This window comes from Branchiostoma belcheri, unplaced genomic scaffold (genome assembly GCF_001625305.1).
Source record: "Branchiostoma belcheri isolate BF01 breed outbred unplaced genomic scaffold, Haploidv18h27 scaffold137, whole genome shotgun sequence".
NCBI classification, from domain to species: Eukaryota; Metazoa; Chordata; class Leptocardii; order Amphioxiformes; family Branchiostomatidae; genus Branchiostoma; species Branchiostoma belcheri.
The window spans coordinates 538515-557993 of record NW_017802791.1 but is presented as its reverse complement, the minus strand read 5'-3'; the positions used below and the strand labels follow the sequence as shown (position 1 = coordinate 557993).

Sequence of the window (19479 nt, the reverse complement as noted above, 5' to 3'; positions counted from 1 at the left end):
AATTATTTACCATTGCGTGCAGTAACGAGCAACTTAAAATTGGTAGAGTCTCACATGCCTGTCTTAAGTTTATTCTTCGTGATGTGTTCTAACACCGCGTCAAGAACAAGACACTTAAAAAAAATGGCACAGATTTCAACAGTTCAACAGCCTTCCAATTTCAATGCCACTCGGCTGCCTACCTGCAAGCTGTTTACTTACTCACGCTTAAAATCCTCACGAACTTAAATACCTTCATAGACCAAACATCCTGAACGTCAAAAAAAATCAATAGACTGACGTGATCCACGATAAAGGGTGAACGGCCGTCTAACAGCCGACGAAAGACGAATGTAAACTATATTACTACATTGACGTCTGCCTTTTTTCTTCCTTTGTGAGGATGAACACGACCAAATCGGGAAACACGAAACAATATTACAACGAAGAGAGCAACAAAACCTTTAAACACAAAAGGCTGAATGATCCACAGTATCCTATGGTAATGATCCATAGATCGGGCAAAGGATATCCTGAGGTAATGATCCATAGATCATTACCACAGCAGGTGATTTACGAAAACCAAAACAATCTTTTTCTAGGAACCAACGGAAAACGCACCTTAAAGTAAATTTTACCCTTCATATACTGACATCTGCTCTTTTATGTGGGGATAGACCGAATGTGGAAAATGCCTTTGACGTAAACCAACTACCCGATAATGACATAGACCCCCCTCATGCCCACACACAAGAAACATACCCAATTACAAAAAAAAAAAACAGCATCCCCAGAACTACTAATATCAAGTATGTTTTACCCCCGAAAAAAGGAACAAGGAGTGGTCGTTACAGATACGAGCCAGCGTTTAAGTAACAAAAAGGCGCTTTTTATACAGGTACAGTGCATATAGGGGAGGAAACTATATATATATATGTGATAGTAATGTTGTTCATGTGGTTAGTATAAAATGATCGGTCTTGAACTTTTGCTGAATTCAAGTCGAGCATAAACGTGCATTTCAAAGGAACACAATGGATTCGACAAAATCTGTCATTACCGCATACACGGTATGTCTGAAAAGTCAAACGCGCGAACGTTGACGTAGTTCTAATTTGAACTTCGTAATTACGTCATTGATACTAGAAGGGAAATCAAGAAAAAGAGAGATAGTGCAAAGACACAGAGAGAGCAAAACAAGAGGAATAAAGAGTATAGGAAGATAGACAAAGAGGTAAAGAAACACTGTAAAATAGACAAAAACACCTGGCTAGAGAACAAAGCCACAGAAGCACAAAAGGCAGCTGACAGAAACGATACAAGAACACTCTACAGGATTGCCAGAGACCTCAGTGGTTCCAACAGTGGCACTGGAGTCCCCATAAAGGACAAAAATGGGAAAACCTTACTGTCAGAGGAAGAACAGAACCAGCGTTGGGCAGAACACTTCAAAGAGACGCTAAACCAACCTGAACCACAGGAGGTGTACACCTTCCTAGATGTTGACGGAAACGAACTGGATGTAGATTGTGACAACATCACAGAAGATGAGGTTGCAAATGCAATCAAAAACCTGAAGAATCACAAAGCTGCAGGAATAGACCAGATCTCAGCTGAACTCCTCAAGAAAGGGGGGGATATCATGCTGAAGAAACTCACCAAGCTTTGCAACACATGTTGGGAATTAGGAAAGACACCCCTTGATTGGAGAAAAGGCGCCATAGTGAAGTTACCTAAAAAGGGCGACCTAAGCGACTGTGGAAATTGGAGAGGGATCACCTTACTTTCAATACCAGGAAAGGTATTCTGTTCTGTATTGTTAAATAGACTAAGAAAGGCAGTAGATAAAGAACTCAGAGAGGAACAAGCCGGCTTTCGACCCAGCAGATCCTGCATGGACCAGATACTTACCTTGCGCAACATCATCGAACAGAGTATTGAATTCCAGAGGCCTGTATGGATAAATTTTATCGACTTTAAGAAAGCATTCGATAGTGTACATAGAGACTCGATCTGGAAAATACTTAAGGTGTATGGTGTTCCTGGAAAATTCATACAAGCCTTTAAAAGCCTGTACGAGGGATCCACCTGTTGTGTAAAGGTAGACGCAGGGTACACCGACAGCTTTGACATCGTCACCGGAGTGCGACAAGGATGCGTCTTATCTCCCCTACTGTTCACTGTCACCATAGACTTTGTAATGCGCAGGGCAATGGGTAGAAGTGACTTTGGTATACCCTGGGAGGGAGACAGACGCCTCACGGATCTAGACTTCGCCGATGACATTGCTTTGACAGCAGAGTCTCAGCCGACTCTTCAGGACATGACAACATCAGCAGAAACAGAAGCGGGGAAAGTGGGTCTAAGGATCAGCTGCCAGAAGACCAAAGTTATGCAGGTGGGAGACCAACAAACGAACACAAACCTGCACATCAGTGGAGAGCCTGTTGAAAACGTAAGGCAGTTCACATACCTCGGAAGCACTATGACAGCAGAAGGGGATACGGACACAGACATCAGTGTTCGCATAGGTAAGGCAGCATCAGTCTTCAGAAGGATGAACCCAGTGTGGAACAGTGGGAAGATATCCAGAGTGCTGAAAACCAAGCTGCTACAGTCAGTAGTAATACCAACTGCACTCTATGCATGTGAAACATGGAAGATAACAACAAGAATGCGGAACAAGCTGGATGCCTTCCAACAACGATGCCTCCGTAAAATTCTACACATAACATACAGAGACAGGATCACCAACGAGGAGGTATACCACAGAACTGGTACAAAACCACTCAGCACCACCATCACCGAGAGGAGAATGAGGTATGCTGGACATGTCCTCAGGATGACCTCAGACCGACACGCCAAAACATCTGTGTTCTGGAAACCAGAGGGAAAACGGAAAAGAGGGAGGCCTAAACTAACATGGCGACGTGCCCTTCAAAAAGATCTGGAAAGCAAGGGGATAACATTGAAGGATGCCGAGTCCCTCGCCGAAGACAGAACTGAGTGGAGAAGACTTGCTGCCCAATGTGCCTTGCACGGGAGGAACTAAGTCTAAGTAAAGTAAATTACGTCATTGCGAAGGTATGGCGGCGGCCAATTTTTGCACGCTAGGCGCTAGCCGCAACTTCAAACGGCCGGCAGCGCTCTAAAATACGATAAACTAACGAACTAATTGTAGAAATCACTTTTCAGACAAACCATGCATGGCGTAATGGCAGGTTTTATCGAATCTCTTGTGTCCCTTGGTCCACACAAGAGTAAGGCCACAGCAATTAATTTGTATGGATAACATCAGGGCGCTCATTAATTATCCCCTGATTTTGGAGAGAAAAAAGAAATTTCATTGCCCCCTAAAAGTGGTCAACATGCCGAAAATGGGCAGAGATGTAACGTTGCCATGCCGGAAGGTGGATGGCAGATAACTATTAAGAGGAGACAAGACAAAGGCTCTGATGTAATGTTGTGTTTCTTACTTACAAAACCATTTGTACAACAATTGAGTCAAAATTTTAAATTGGAGGAAATTGTGACGTCATCGCACATGCGCGCCTGATCCCGCGGTGAGTCAAGACTCGAGTTTTCCCTCACCTGAGATCACGTGTACTGATAAGTCCTGTTTTACCTGCAAGACGTGCAGAGCACACCTGTCCGGGGGACAGACAGACAGGTGCGCCGCGACAGGTGACTAGGTGACGTCGTCTTGTGTGTTTACGTCTTTCATCTATCAGTGATTAGTGTTAGGTAAAGATCAGGCGCAGCTGTTGTGTAAACCTTCATTGTAGTATTGTTCGGCAATCCCGATTTGGTCGTGTTCATCCACACAACAAAAGAGCAGAGTCAGTGTGGGTCAGGTACAAGTGTTTGGCATTGCCCGATTCAATCCAACCGTCCAAAACCCTATTCAAGTCTGAAGTAGGCGAGGCGAAGACTCTCCAAGCAGATATCTTGGTGGCTACGACACAGTATGAATTTCCGTGAATACTGTCATTATCTTGGTAAGTAACCGAGTAAAGAGACTCTTCTTACACAACTCGTATTACTCTGGCCCCGTCCCAGTCTATTACAAAGTTATTTCTTATGATGTGGTCTGTCACTGCTGGGGGGGGGGGGCATTCGGATGCGGACTTCAAAAACACAGGAAGGAGGTACGTATAGCCCTGCAGTTCCAGAGCAAGTTGCTAGGGACTTCAAACTCACGTCACTTCTTTCCCAGCACAAGAGCTACCTACCATCCAAATTTCGTCACACTAGCATGTCTAGATCATGAGATATCAAAACCGGAAGTTCAGCTGTAGTGTCATAACAAGCCGCAAGGGGGTCTAAAATCTAATCATTTTGAGTTCTAATAATGACCTACCCACCTACCAAGTATAAAGACAATCCATCAAGGTCCTCTCAAGTTATCAAGTTTACACACACGCACACACACACACACACACACACAGACACAGGAACGCCTCTGAAAATATAACCTTCTTGGCGAAGGTAATAACCTGGCAGATTTATTTATGAGGTTAAAACTTATGGATAGAAAAAAGAACAGCATGGATCCAGATGTTTGAAGATGGAAATGAATGTAAAAAAAGAACATTATGGATCCAAATAACTGACTGTGTAACAGTTTATGTAACAGTTGTAACAGTTTTGTGACAACACGAATAATGGTCGAACATTGACTCACTGCACTCCTATCCTTAAGCAACTAATAACACATTGTCTTCATTGTGAGTAACATCAATTACAGTGACTTGTTTAGCATCACATGATTCATGAAGAAGAAATTGAAAAAAAAGTTAATTTATTTAGTTGTAGAATATGAATTGTCTTTGAATAGTCATCAAACTTTGTGCACGTACATGTAGTTGTAGAAAAGTAATATTCCTGGTTTATAGACTGATTTCAGTGTGTTTCGCTATGTAAATATGGTGTACACACAGTACAGTAGCACTACACAATAACACAGCCCATTGAACAAACCATGTCCTTGTAACATGAGAGATTGACCTTTGTCACCAGCTTTGTGTTGACCAAGTCAAACAAAACCGTACTCATTCAGGTATGACCCGGAAGTAAAACACGGGAAAGCCCCGTCGGAATACAAGGGGAAACCCAGAAGTTTCGCCTGCACATTGAAATACTATGTACAGATTCTGAAACATTTCCCTACAAGTACTGACGAAAAACTCTGAGATTTTACTTCTAAAGAGGGAAACAGGCAAATATCTACCTCGAGGCAGCTGTTAAGAGTCTCAGACACCCAGGTGAGATTTAGATAGACACTGCCTTCTTTCAACAGGAGAAACAGTGGACAATGCCTAGTATCAGCATGGCCAGCTTGGCAAACAGACTGCAGGAACTGTACATAAACACTCCATACAGCAAAGAATTCAGTTATGGTCGGGCACTTATAAAAGCTATTGCTACTGAGGAACCTTTTATGGAGGTAGAAGTTCTGAAAAGTCTTGGAGACCTGCGTCTTCAGAAGGGCAAGCTCAGTAAAGATTCAGCAGAGTTTGACAAAGCTGCTGCCCTGTATGCTGCTGCCTTACTGCGCTGCAAAGATCCAGACATGAGAGAAACACTGGAACATCGTATCGGCTACATGGAGAAACTATCCAGACAACTACTGCAGGGGTACAGTTCACACTTCTGGCGGCTGTCACCAGACTACTGTGGTTCTGCTGACAGTAATGTCTTAAGGGTGACTGAAACATGCCTTAAATTGGAAAGATATGTCAGAAATTCCTGGCACTCTGTTGAAGTGGCTTTCACAAAAACACTGGTTAGAGCAATTGAGAACAGTGACATGTTCTTGGAAATTGAGGTTTTAAAATCCCTTGGAGATTTCTACCTTGAGAAAGGCAAGACAAATTCTGAAGTATCCCGGTTTTCCAAGGCAGCTTCAATGTACAACAAGGCCCTGGCAATATGCGGGTGTCCTGAGACAAAACTGACTCTGGAACATCGCATCAGATACACGGAGAAGAACAAAGAAGCTGCAATTAAGGTGAGTACAGCAACTTATTAAATTCTAGCATGGTTTTACGGAGGACCTGCTAAAAGGACCTCCCAGTTAGTGTATATATTTTTATATATGAAACAGGGGAGATAAGAATCCAGGGGGATCCGGAATCCCTCTAGGGGAGATTGGAATCCCTAACTCCCCCAGGGGAGACTGGAATCCCTATCTCCCCTAGGAGAATCTGGAATCCTCCTAGGAGAGATTGGACTCCTGATATTCAGATCCCAATTCAGAAGTAGAAATACTAGAAATCATAGATTGAATCATTTCACACCTAAACCAATCTGTAGTTATAAAAAAGAACAAAAATATATAATTACTATACGTTGTATATATATGATCCACCATCTTAGAAGTCAAGAAGGAGAGAACAAAGGCTACAACAGTTGGGAAACATCACAAGAGCAGCTGACTTTATGCAGGATCATCATGTCAGTCCACATATAACAAGGTAGGTGCTCAAAATTGTCTATCATTATAACAAGATTTTACATACTGAAAGATAAAGAAAAACCTAGACCTGTGCATTTACATTCACAGAAACATTTAATGCAAAAGCCGTCACATATAAACTGTTTATTTATGTACATTTAATACAGGAATGCAACAGAACCAAAAATAACCAACAGAAAAAGAACTAAAAAACAAATTAGTATGATGTACATTTTGGAAGCATGTTGTCTATGAGTACATTCCTGTTGTGTTATGCTGTATGGTAGTATCAGCTACATGTATACAGAATAATACAGACAACATTCATTGCATTCTAAAATTAAACTAATCTTTAAATCATTCTTACTGTTAAGTTTATTTAAATCGAATAATGCCTTTCTACAATTGTATGATATTTTTCTTTCACCTTATATATAAGGGAGTACACAAATCACCTTAAGGAAGGAGAATCCTCCCTTGCCAGGGCTGACCTGGACTCAGCAGAGCAGCACTTTGCAGCTGCACTAAAAATGGTACATGTGAGAGGTAAGTGGACACTGTTTTTAAACATATGTACCAATATATACCAATGGTAATTCTGGAGATTTTATACCTAAAGATGATAAAACATACTATATTAGGCATCCCACCTCTACACTTCCGAAAGCAATTAGTTTTTACTTTTAACATAAAAAAGTGATGCATTTGACATGTTCAACTGATGGTACTCGCTATCAGTGAATACTGTATTAATACCTCTTTGTATTTTGATTGCAAATTAGTACCAATATTATATTTAGTTTCATCTCAGAATGGTAACTTATTAGAGATACATTTTTGTGAATTTACTAGTGTATAATTATCATATAATAAGATTAACATGAACACCTGTTAATTCAGACCCCACAGCCCAGCAGTACCATAGAGAGGTGGAGCCACTGTGCAAGTTGGGGGATGTCTACAGTAAGAGAGGTCAGCATGCAGGAGACGGGGGAGACTTTGCCAAAGCAGCAGCACTCTATAATGCAGCAATAGCCAGGTCAGAGGATCAAGTCATCAAGGGTAACATAGAAACGACTATTAGAGAAGTAGAGAAGTCTTTTCTAAAATTTATCACTGGCGCTCATAGTAATGTTAACCAATATGGCAATGAAAAACACAAGAAACAGCTGAAGGAGATGCGAGACCAGATCAAGTTGGAGATGGAAACCATTAAGCAGCTGGATCCTTATGTACATGGCGAGGAGAACCCAAGTGTCAAAGAGATAGAGGCAAAACGAGCTCAAGTTGTCAGGAAGCTATTTGAGAAAATTGCACAACAAAGAAAGGAGTTCATCATCCTGCTTGTAGAAGAGTGTATTTGGTTAATGGGTCCCCCTCCCTGTAAGTATGCCCTGATAGGTTTGGGTTCACAGGCCACAGGACTGGTAACTCCATACTCAGACCTGGAGTTTGCAATCTTGGTAGAGGAAGAAAGTGAAAAAGTTCTTGTGTATTTCCGAAACCTCACCAATTATCTACATCTCAAGGTGGTCAACCTAGGAGAAACCATTCTCCCATCACTAGGAATAAAATCTCTCAATAACTTTAATTCTAAGTATACACTTGACAACTGGTACTATGACTCTGTTACACCACGTGGGTTTGCATTTGATGGCTCCATGCCAAAGGCAAGCAAGACTCCGCTGGGCAGGCAGGGAGCTAAGAATGAACCACCCAGTGTCAGTGAACTCATCTGCACCCCAGAAAACATGGTCTCAATACTGCAGAATGATGTGACATTGTATCTGAAAGAAGGATATCACCTTGCCACCATCTTGAGAAACCCATGCCTAATAGCGGGGGAACAGGATTTGATTGACACGTACATGGAAATCACAGTGGAGATACTGAAAGCTGATGGGGGTAAAATGGCTCAACAACTGGCACAGGAGACACTAAGGGAAAACAATGACATCCACAAAGACCTGCAATCACTCACAGCAAGGCTAGTTGATGTAAAGAAAGAACTCTATCGCTTCCCAGCTGTAGCAGTGGACTGCTTGGCACTGTATTCATGCATCACACCTACTACAGTTTGGGAAACAATAGAAGAAATGGAAAACCAACAAGTCATCAGTCCCAACAATGCACACCACCTGACAGTACTTACCAGCATCGCAGCAGAACTCAGGCTCAGAACATACATGGCAAATGGTGGACAGAAGGAAAACCTGTCAGCTTTGGCCTCAATTGAAACAGAACTACAAGGACAGGAATCGTCTCTACAGACACATAACGAAGTACAAACCAACACACTGAAACAGATTTTTTATCTACCAAACGAAAAACAGCTTTTCAGATACTATTACACAGCACTCCCTCTTAGATATCATCTTTTCACAAAATATTCTGAACAAAAAGTAGTTCTTAATTCATCCTCTGATTTCTATGAAACTTCAGCAGTAATAAAAGCAATGATGTGCAACGAACTGTGCAAATATAGTCAGGCTACCAGATACTACCAGGTAGCTCTGAAGGAAGCTGTAGGAAATGATGCTGTAAAAATTTTTCTGCTCAACAGACTAGGTGGTGCTTTAAGCAGAATGGGTGATAATCTGAGCGCAGTCAGCTATCTTAATAATGCACTGTCTTTGGCACGTTCCTCTGGTCCAAGTGTGACAGATCAAGATATTGCCATGTCCCTAGGTAACTTGGGAGGAGTCTATCGCCATATGGGTGAATACAGGAAAGCAATCCGCTACCTCCAAGAAGCACTACAGATGTCCAGGAATAGATATGGGCAGAATACAGCACATCCTGACATTGCCTATTCACTCAACATGCTTGGGGCAGCCTGTGATGGGCTTGGGGATTTTAGAAAAGCTATTAACTACTATGAGCAGTCACTGCAGATGTTCAGGAGTATTTATGGTCAGAGTAAACCACATCCTGATATTGCCAGCACACTCAACAATCTGGGGTTGGCACGTAAGGAATTGAGTGATTTTGTAACTGCCATCAGCTACCTGGAACAGGCATTGAAGATGCGTAGAAGTATGTATGGTTACAGTACAGCACATCCCGAGATTGCAACATCACTCAGAAACCTGGGAATGGTCTGGCGCATTCTCGGTGATAGTAGAAAAGCAATCAGCTACTATGAACAGACAATACTGGTGGACAGGAGTATCTACGGTTCAGCGCATTCTAACATTGCAAACACACTCAACAACCTGGGGGTAGCCTGGAGTGACCTGGGTGATAACAGAAAAGCAATCAGATACCATGAACAGGCACTGCAGATGTCCAGGAGTATCTATGGTCAGAGTTCAGCACATTCTCACATCGCCAACTCACTCGACAACCTGGGATCAGCCTGGGAAGAAATTGGTGATCACAGAAAAGCAATAAGCTACCATGAACAGGCACTGCAAAAAAGAAAAACTATCTACGGGCAGAGTACACCACATCCTGAAACTGCAATGTCACTTATGAATCTGGGTCAATGTATGGTTTCCCTTGGTAATTATAGGAAAGCAATCAGCTACCATGAAGAGGCACTGCAAATGCACAGGAGTATATATGGTCATGGTACAGATCACAGAGAAATTGCCATATCACTTTGTAGTCTGGGAGATGTCTGTTACCATCTGCGTGAATACTGGAAAGCAATCAGCTACCATGAACAGGCACTGCAGGTGCGCAGGAGTATCTATGGTCAGACTAAATCACATCCTGACATTGCAATGTCACTTAACAACCTTGGTATGACCTGGCTGGCCATAGGCAATATCAGAAAAGCTCTGAGTCTCTTTCAAGAAGCCTTTGATATGGCAAAGCAGCTTTATCCCGAGTACAAAAGTCACCCACATATAAAATTACTTGAAAATAACCTGAAAATGTCCATTACTATACTTCATGAATTCAGTCAGAAATAGCTGAATTGAAACATCATGCACTGGACAATAATCCAATATATGCCATGTAGAAGAAACCTTTCTTTACCACCAGATAACCATACTTATAATTACAATAAGTGTAGAGAACACATATCTATTATATGGCTTCATTTACTAGGGAAATGTTTTTGTATCATAATTATGCCTGATGGTAGCAAGAAAAATCCCAATAAAGACACCAATGATAATGATTCCAATAATGACACAGCAAAATGTTTAACTCAGTGTATGGTTCTGTGACCACTGTAATTAATGGCGTGTTAAGAGAAAATGTCAGAACAAGGTAGCAATACAGTCAGGAAATAGGTTATCTTCCAATAAAAAAGAATTTCATTAAGTAGACAAATGTTTGATACTTCACAGTATAGAAATAAATAATTACAATAAAGTACCCAATTGTAGAATATTACAGATCATACTGATAAGGTACGCACTAGTGACAATCACATAAAACGCATCTTAGGCTACACCGATTTATCTCCTGTATTGTCAGACATTTCAGTTGAATCAATAGCAAACGAACATCGTAAAAGCAGAAGGCAGGGAGAAAAATGAGAATATGACTGCATTCATTCCATAAAAATGAGTTTGACAAGGCAAAAACGTGGTCCTCAGGCTTTGTTTTCATTGTGATATTCTTTTTAAATCTGACAACCAACAAATTAAATTTGTGTGGCCTTATCAGTACTAATGTTTGGCGAACCAAGTAATTAGGAATCTGTTCTGAACATATCAGAAGGGATCACTTACACTTATTAAAAAGAATTTGGAATTCAAACTTTTAAAATTGGACCATAGTCGCTCGACTGTCTTTTAAATCGGTGTATGTGAAAACGTGTAATATTGTAGAATCTGATGTACAACTTATACATAAAATTATATTAAAAAATGGATTAATTTGACACCCATCGTGTGTGTGTTCCCACTCTTCATAATAGATTGCCACATACATGTAGACCAAAGGTTACAAATGAGTGTAATTTTTGTATTTACATTAATCAGTTCTGTTGACTGATCTAATCACCAATCAGATCTTTTGGTGGGGGTAAGACAGTATCAAATTGGCCAGTCTGTAACCATTTCCCCATAGTTACAGACTGGACAATTTGATACTGTCTTACCCACACCAAAAGATCTGATTGCAGATTAGACTGATCATGAGGTATGAATCAATGGAAAATGCCCGTCAGTGGCACAACAAAATTTACATTAGGTCATGAGAAAGATAGAAAACCTAGCAGTTCTGCTTAGTAAAAGAAGAGACATACAAGTCTCTATCCAGGCCGGTTCACAGAGTTGAGTCTCAGACAACCAGGTGAGATTTATTAGACAAGTTTACTATCTTTCAACATTACGAAATCATACAATTTTTTCATTTTATCATGAAAGTAATCATAGTAAAACGTGAAAATTTATTCCAACACACTATTTACAGGGATCAAATTTTCAGCGACCACTGTCGCCTTCATCAGGATAATTAATTCCGTGTCAGGGAACCACGGGGCGGGGGGCCTGCGAAGAATCGTACATTGGCGAGACAGAACGCTCACTAAGGACCAGATTTCTTGAACACAAACGCCCCAGCTCGCTGTCATCTGAAGTTTCTCAACACATCCACATCGAATCACCTGGCCACACAGTCTCTCTGGACAAAGTTAGAATACTGGACACTGAACAGGACTACTTTCTAAGAGGCATTAAGGAGGCTATATATATCAGAGCACTTCAGCCTTCACTTAATAGAGATGGTGGACGATATAAACTCCCTGGCACTTTTGATCAATTGCTTACGTCACGTATCAGTAAAGTCTCGTGTGAATAATGTCACGTGTTTGTAAACCGTAACTCTCGCGAGATCACGTTTTGAAGTGATTGGTCATTAATTATCCTGATGAAGGCGACAGTGGTCGCTGAAAATTTGATCCCTGTAAATAGTGTGTTGGAATAAAGTTTAACGTTTTACTATAATTTTTTCATTTATTGTGCAAATTAGGTATTCAGTCACATAATTTCTCTGTTAATGTTCCACGTGCCATAGATTACATACATTACATGTATGAAAGCCTATAATGTACAATAATGGTTTTTAAAGATGTCCTCGTGAATTATGCAAATTGACTCCTCATTTACATAATTTACATACTAGTACAATTGTGTACATTTCTGTCTAAGCTATCTACATGCAAAAACATGAAAATTTGTCGTTTCTGTCTTGATTTATCCGCTTTAAAAGATTTTGCTGGAAACCCCCTTGCAGTTCCAGGACAAGTTGGGGAATCAAACCCATACCAATCCTGTCAGGAAAAGCCATCTATCACCAGAAAGTCAAGACCGTAGCATGTTCAGGACAAAGTCCGACAAAAGAAACAAAAACCGGAAGTTCTGCTGCAGTACCAAGGTCAGCCACCAAGAGGCCTAGATTTGACCTTGACCTTTGCCTTGACCTTTAATAACTACGAAAAAAAATCATCACATTAAATGTAGGCATTCTGAAATTATGCCGATCACAAGTATGCTGAAACACGCAGACAGACAGACAGACAGACGGACAGACAGACAGGCCGAAAACAATTATTCCTACATTATAAAGCCCGGTATATAAAGACCATTCTACTCTACAGCTATGAGTGCAGCCCAGAGCAAGAAACTGGATGGTACATACACAGGAATGTTAATTAAGAGTAATGTATAATGTTTCATGGAGACAACATATTACAAACAACTCTATGGCTGTCTCCTGCCCATTTCGTCTGTATTCCGACGACGTAGGCTCGCCCTGGCAGGGCATGTTGTTCGTAGTAACGAATCAGATGGTAGACTAATACAGTGGCTTCCCACTGGGAGACGTAGAGTGGGAGGGTCGCATAGTACACTAGCTTTTGCCAATGTCAGAGAAAGGTACTGGTTTCACAGGGGCTGTCCTAGTGTATGCTATGAGGCTTGATGATGATGATAACTTCGGTGACAGAAGCGAAGATCTCATACCTCCATGAAATATGGGCTTGATATGTAAATGTAAATTTCTTCTTTAATTACGCAAATGACCTCTGCATTAACATAATATATACATCGTGATGTTAACTTTTGATTAACTTAAAGATGTCCCAAGTATGACATTCCCATCATTCACCATTGAGAAATCATAGATTTTTGCATTAATTATGCAAGTTAGGTCAACATTTGCATAATTAATATCTGTTGATGTTCCATCTGCCATAGGTTACATACATTACATGTATGAAAGTTCTATAATGTAATACACTGTAATTATAGAATTTCCTCATTAATTATGCAAATAAAGTCCTCATTTGCATAATTTGCAGTTAATTATGTACATCTCTCTGTCAGATACCTACACACCAAAAATGATGAAAATACGCTGTTCCTATCTGGACTTATTGGCTTTCAAAGATTTCGCCCGAAAGTCCCCTGCAGTTCCTGAACAAGCTGCTAGGGGAACCAAACCCACGCCACTTATTCCTGACAGTAAAAGCTATCTGTCACCAAAAATTCAAGACCATAGCATGTTCAGGACCAAAGATACAAAAACCGGAAGTTCTGCTGCAGTACCAAGGTCATCCACCAGGAGGCCCATATTTGACCTTGACCTTTGTCTTCCTAAGACTTATCAGCATACCAAATATCATCACAATAGATAAAGGCGTTATGAAGTTATGCTGACTACAAAGTTGCGGAAACACACACAGACACACAGACACACAGACACACAGACACACAGACAGACCCCGCCAAAAACAATACCTCCATTTTTCATGGAGTTAACTAGGTGGTTTTAGTCAGTGGCTACAGCACCAGACAAGTCCTTATCACACCATATATACACATCGGGGTGGGTCATTAACCCTTGCTTCCCCAGTCAGAAAAGCACAAGACTTACCCTGTATTTGTACAGTCTTTCCGCCAGGTGGCAGTGTTACACTACACTGTTTACCCTGAAACGCAACACCAGTTCCCTAAGCAAAGCGCTTTCACTACACAATGGCCGCGGGTCACCGCTACAGACCTTACGCAGTCCTCAATGTGTCCTCGCTGATCCAATATACACGCAATACAATAGCTTGCGGTGTAATGTTGCTTCAGTCAACAAGCCTCTCAATGGCTCAAAGACTTGTGTCTGCGCCACATGAGGAAGTAACATTTCCAGTTAGCAAAGTGCTACGCTTCACACTTGAGACCACCTCTCAGTGCGGTTGGGCTGTACTTCGTTCAGGGAAGAACTCACTTCTTTGCAGTAGATCGAGAGATCGCCACTGACAACATGAAGAGAGAGGGTCCGTGCGCTGTTTACTGTGTCGCCCTGCTTGTTCTTGTTGTGGTTGTTGAGAACACCTTGGCTCTGACTGGGTGAGTAGTTTTGTACGGTTTTGCTGGGTGTTCTCAGCTGTGTGGAGTATTTGCGAAGCGTATCTAAACGCCGTGTCTAAAAGCTATGGACTCCAACTAATACCGTACCATATATGGCCTCCTAATAGCACTCCAACCATGTGATCAGTGTGGAGAGACGAATCAGTGTAATGTTTACAGGATTCTACGAGGAAAGGAGCCATAAATTGTTCTTCAAGTGCCGGTAATTTGGCTGAGACAACGACGTATACGTAGCAACTTAAATGTACGTATTGATAGGCTAGGCCTTGTACTTATTTATGGGTTGTACCCTGTTCCAGTCCACCTGGCAGCGTATGCGGCAGTCAGTGTTGTGACGGGTGGGACCAAGTTGAGGACACCTGTGGTGAGTTCAAGTGTGGTGATGCACTGTCACGAAGTTTTGTTGATATGTAAACAGTTCTGTACTGGGTCGAAATTGGCTTCAATCTCATCCACTTCCTTTATTGAGTATCCCTTCAACTTTTACTAAGCAGGACTTGCGACCAGCCTGCTTTTGCATTGATTCACGTATGGACGTCTTAAGCGTTTTAGTTTTCATTTTTTTTGCCTCCCTATTAAAAAGATATTAACTATGAGTTTCCTTGCTTCTCATTTCAGTCCACTGCTTCTACCCATGTATACACGGCACCTGTGTGGACACTAACGTCTGTGAGTGTGAGCCTGGGTGGGAAGGAGGAGATTGCAGATATGGTGAGGTCTAGTTACTGTGCAGTCAGTCTTTTCAACCAAGCGTTTACCTCTAAGTGAGCATAAAGGAAGGTTTCCGGGTCACCGCTCAGGGGGAACTTATAATTAGAGGAGGAAGTCTTCCTCATGAACAAAACGGTTGTTCCTCTTTTCAAGAAAAGCATTACTCCAAGGCCGGTGCTTTTTTTTAAAAACAGAAACCTTCAGTCTTAAACGTGGAAGTTTTCCTGAAACCACTTGTGTTTTTCTGTAGTGTTTAAATTGCAATGTGAAACAAAGAAAATGACCGAATAATGAATTCGCAGCCACTGGACAAAAAAATCTAATGACACGCTATAAGATTGCTGAAGTAATAATTTTACAGACGTAGATAAGTGTTGGTTGAACCCTTTCCCGACATTTTCTCCAGACTTTGGTGATAATTGAAACAATTAACGAGGGAGTCATCCTGAAGCCGCACTCTCTCTGTCAAAAGAAGTCATTTCGTATAGACAAGTGAAAAAAAATCCCTTCTTCAAAAAGTGTTGTTTTCTTCAGTCATAAGAGAAAAATGTACACGTAGCTATTGGTAACAGAAAATCTATACACGCTGAATAAGATCTTATTTGACACCAATGCAGACGTTGACGAGTGTTGGTATGAGACCCACGCCTGTCACCACAACTGTCACAACAACGATGGATGTTACACCTGTTCCTGTGACGACGGCTTCCACCTCATCAACTCCACACACTGCGTCAGTTCTCCAACCTCCGACATCAGCAGTACACCGGCGGGCCTTCCACAGGGGGCTACAGAGATTCCTACACACTGTGTCACAGCTACAACAACAACTGTGGGCAGGGTAACAGCACAAACTACACATAGAATCACCGACACCACAGCTAGCGGTTTGCGTACAACCCCCACACATAGTATCGGCGATGATACAAGCCCCGCAGTCACTACAACTGTGAGCAGGGTAACAACAAACCGTCCACGAAGAACCACAAACGCTAAAGCTAGCAGTTTACGCACAGATTCCACGGCCACCTCTAGCGGTTTTCATACACGTTCTACAGCCACTACAACTGTGGAGAGGACAACGACAAACTCTCCACAGAGAACCACCAACACTCAAGCTAGCAGTTTAAACACAAATTTCGCGACCACTACAGCAACAGCCGACTTGACAGCTACAACTACTGCACAGAGAACCACTAGGGTGACCTCTAGAGGTTCACACACACGTTCTACAGCCACACAAACTGTGGACAGGACAACGACAAACCCTCCACAGACAACCACCGAGACCGCAGATACAAGTTTCACAGTCACAACTACAGCTTCCGTTACAACACTGAGGACCACCCGAGCTAACGGTAAGTACTCATTTCAATATCTGTCCCATCATGTTCCATATTGTGATTTTTCCATCATCTATAGCTACTTTTGTTCCTTATTAAGTTTTGCTACCTTTGAAATGGAATAACAGAATGTTCTCTGTCCTATTTTAGGAGCAGCAGGCCGACCCCTAACCCATCCCGTGCACGACAACAGCATGGCACCGCCGGTCACTACACCTGTCACGTACGACAATGGCAGAAGCCCAGGTTAATGTTATAGGATGGAATTTTGGTTAATCTTCTCTTTCATTTTCCATCTACCTTGGATCACTTTATCTGTCTCTCGCTCTGTCTTTCACTAGCCCTTTAGCTCTCTTACTCGCTCTCACACACACCCACTCACTCAATCATTTACTCCCTCAATCATTTACTCCCTCACTCATTCACTCCCTCACTCATTCACTCTCATTCATTCACTCATTTACTCACTCACTCACTCACTCACTCACTCACTCACTCACTCACTCACTCACTCACTCACTCACTCACTCACTCACTCACTCACTCAATGCCTAGTATGTTAGCGTCAGTGTTGCCAAAGATTTTCACATTTACTGACATTTACTGATGTTGTAACGTCCCGGTGTGTTACAGCTCCACATGGAGGACGTGATCACCAAAACGTCAGCCTGGTGATCGGGGTAGCTGGCGGTGCGGTGAGTCTGCTGTTCATCTCTATCGCGTTACTGATCTTCTGCGCGAGAAGGAAGAAACCATCAGAAACAGCAGCACGCCAACAGTTCGCAAACTTACCACAACAACCCCGCGGCTCCCTCCCCGGCTACAGCGACACGCACTGGCGAAATCCAGCTTTCGACAACCTGTACGAAGAAATTCCCGAGCTGCGCAGCCCGCCGCCGCCGTATGAAGCAGCAGGCGGCCACCAAGCTTCAGACGGCTTCACGGCTGTAGCCGAAATGCCTAGTTGTGGACTAACAGATACGAAGAGCGTGGGCGTTTCGGACGTTGGTATTTCACTCGCAGGTGCCACTCCTGTACTTCAAAATGGGAAGAATGAGAATCTTTCTAGTACTCTGTGTAACTTGCATGTCGATATGCAGAAAGCGCCGCCACAACAGGACGATGGTTATGAACCGCTAAAGAAGGTTCCTGGCAACGAGTATGAGAGTCTAAAGCGTTGGTGAATAAGTGATACGCCTGCCATTTATCAACAGTTAATGAGTGTCCGTAAATAGTGAAATGTAGGATTGTAGCAATAAGCGGTACATATCGCTCATGTGATAAAATACACGGAGCAACGTTCTGTTTTGTTTTTATTCACAAGGTGTGCCTACAACTGACACAATAAAAATATTGATGTGGTTCATATAATTGTTCTAGTGTTTTTTTTAGTTAAAAAGACAAGGACTCGGTTGGGATGTTTGTGTGTAGTACTATGCAAAAAATAACGATTCATATATACATGAATATACACGAAGAGTGCCCATAATAATTTTTCATTTCTGAAGGCTTTTAGAACTGAGCCCCGGGTAATGAATTTGGGACCCTAACATAAACAAGCTAAAATCAGCAATCTAAGATATTTTGTTTGTTTGTTTATTAAGATCTCCATTAGTATGGTAAATTCCATAGAGTCCAGCAACATAGAATAAAATAACTATAATAAGAATAAAGAAAATACTTTTAGCAATAAAGATAATAAAAAATATACAAAATTATGCTGAAATTATGACAACCTATATTAAACAAAATCAGCAAAGAGAAATAAAAGTGCATTGTAGGTCAGAGATTAAAAATAGAAATAATATAATAGAAAATAATATGTCTGCAATGAGAGTATGTATAATTGATGTGCTTGCCCAATCAATGAAAAATTGAAGCAACAAAACGGTAAAAACAGATATTTGATCTAACAATAAGCAAAATGTTTGAACAAATGTTTGTTGTGTTTGTCCTAGCTTCAAGTTGTAACATAGCCATGGAAAGTTGACGCAGAGCTTCGAGTGTTCGTATGCATGCCAGATAATGTGAATATTGCCATTTTATGTTCATTGAATATGTATAACATCAGCCTTTCTCAATCTCATAATTAGTCTGCATGCATACACAGCTGGATCAGACCTGCTTTTCTCCCAACAGGCCTGTTTATACAATAGCACAAGCCTAGGGTGACAAACATCTACATGACGATTGTATCCCGTGTCTGAATCTGATAGCTCCTTGGATCTTCATATGCTCTTTGGATCTTCATAGTGAGTAGAAACACTTCTTTCTTTAGTGAAATAATTGTTGCAATAAATGTAACTTTTTGGGAATGACAGGTGGCAGTTACCTTTTCGTCAAGAAATTATATACCCAGGTTATTCATTATTTATTTATATATGGTTGGTTTATTTCAAATGAACAGCTGGCAGCCCACATGGCTGAATTGTGTGTTCATATATGTACATAAATCATAGATAACACTTGTACAGTATAATACTGTCTAAAACCATAATCAACATATTCAATTAGTGAAAATCTATGGTATTGAGACTGACATGTTTTGTAACACAATATATGGAAGATTCGAATGAAAATATATGGAATATTCTAATAAAAAACGTCTTAACTTTGAGTTGTGTGAGATGTAAAGGGTTCTCTTAAAGTCATAACATTAGTT

General features: G+C 41.4%; 2 protein-coding genes across 3 annotated transcripts; both read left to right on the top strand.

The window, feature by feature from the left end:
- Positions 1-3813: 3813 nt before the first annotated feature.
- Positions 3814-18152, top strand: LOC109464355 (hyphal wall protein 1-like). Of its 2 annotated transcripts, XM_019761302.1 has the most exons (7): positions 3814-3824; positions 14400-14742; positions 15063-15127; positions 15382-15474; positions 16092-16832; positions 16968-17063; positions 17451-18152. In XM_019761302.1, exons 2-7 carry the CDS (start codon positions 14657-14659, stop codon positions 17999-18001), a joined length of 1632 nt encoding a protein of 543 aa, XP_019616861.1. In that variant the 5' UTR covers positions 3814-3824; positions 14400-14656; the 3' UTR covers positions 18002-18152. The 2 variants fall into 2 exon arrangements, with proteins under 2 accessions (XP_019616861.1, XP_019616860.1); XM_019761301.1 differs by lacking the exon at positions 3814-3824 and having other exon boundaries at positions 14281-14742.
- LOC109464352 lies at positions 5140-10362 on the top strand. Its single transcript, XM_019761299.1, has 4 exons — positions 5140-5989; positions 6358-6455; positions 6876-6982; positions 7337-10362. The coding sequence occupies exons 1-4, from the start codon at positions 5294-5296 to the stop codon at positions 10354-10356; spliced, it is 3921 nt and encodes a 1306-aa protein (XP_019616858.1). The 5' UTR covers positions 5140-5293; the 3' UTR covers positions 10357-10362.
- Positions 18153-19479: the final 1327 nt, after the last annotated feature.

Excerpts from the sequence above, each read along its gene's own strand:
- LOC109464352 (XM_019761299.1), top strand. The coding sequence starts at position 5,294 with ATGCCTAGTATCAGCATGGCCAGCTTGGCAAACAGACTGCAGGAACTG. Across the intron at positions 5,990-6,357 it reads ACAAAGAAGCTGCAATTAAG|AAGTCAAGAAGGAGAGAACA; the intron begins GTGAGTACAGCA and ends CCACCATCTTAG. Across the intron at positions 6,456-6,875 it reads GTCAGTCCACATATAACAAG|GGAGTACACAAATCACCTTA; the intron begins GTAGGTGCTCAA and ends CTTATATATAAG.
- LOC109464355 (XM_019761302.1), top strand. The coding sequence starts at position 14,657 with ATGAAGAGAGAGGGTCCGTGCGCTGTTTACTGTGTCGCCCTGCTTGTT. Across the intron at positions 14,743-15,062 it reads AACACCTTGGCTCTGACTGG|TCCACCTGGCAGCGTATGCG; the intron begins GTGAGTAGTTTT and ends ACCCTGTTCCAG. Across the intron at positions 17,064-17,450 it reads CGACAATGGCAGAAGCCCAG|CTCCACATGGAGGACGTGAT; the intron begins GTTAATGTTATA and ends GGTGTGTTACAG.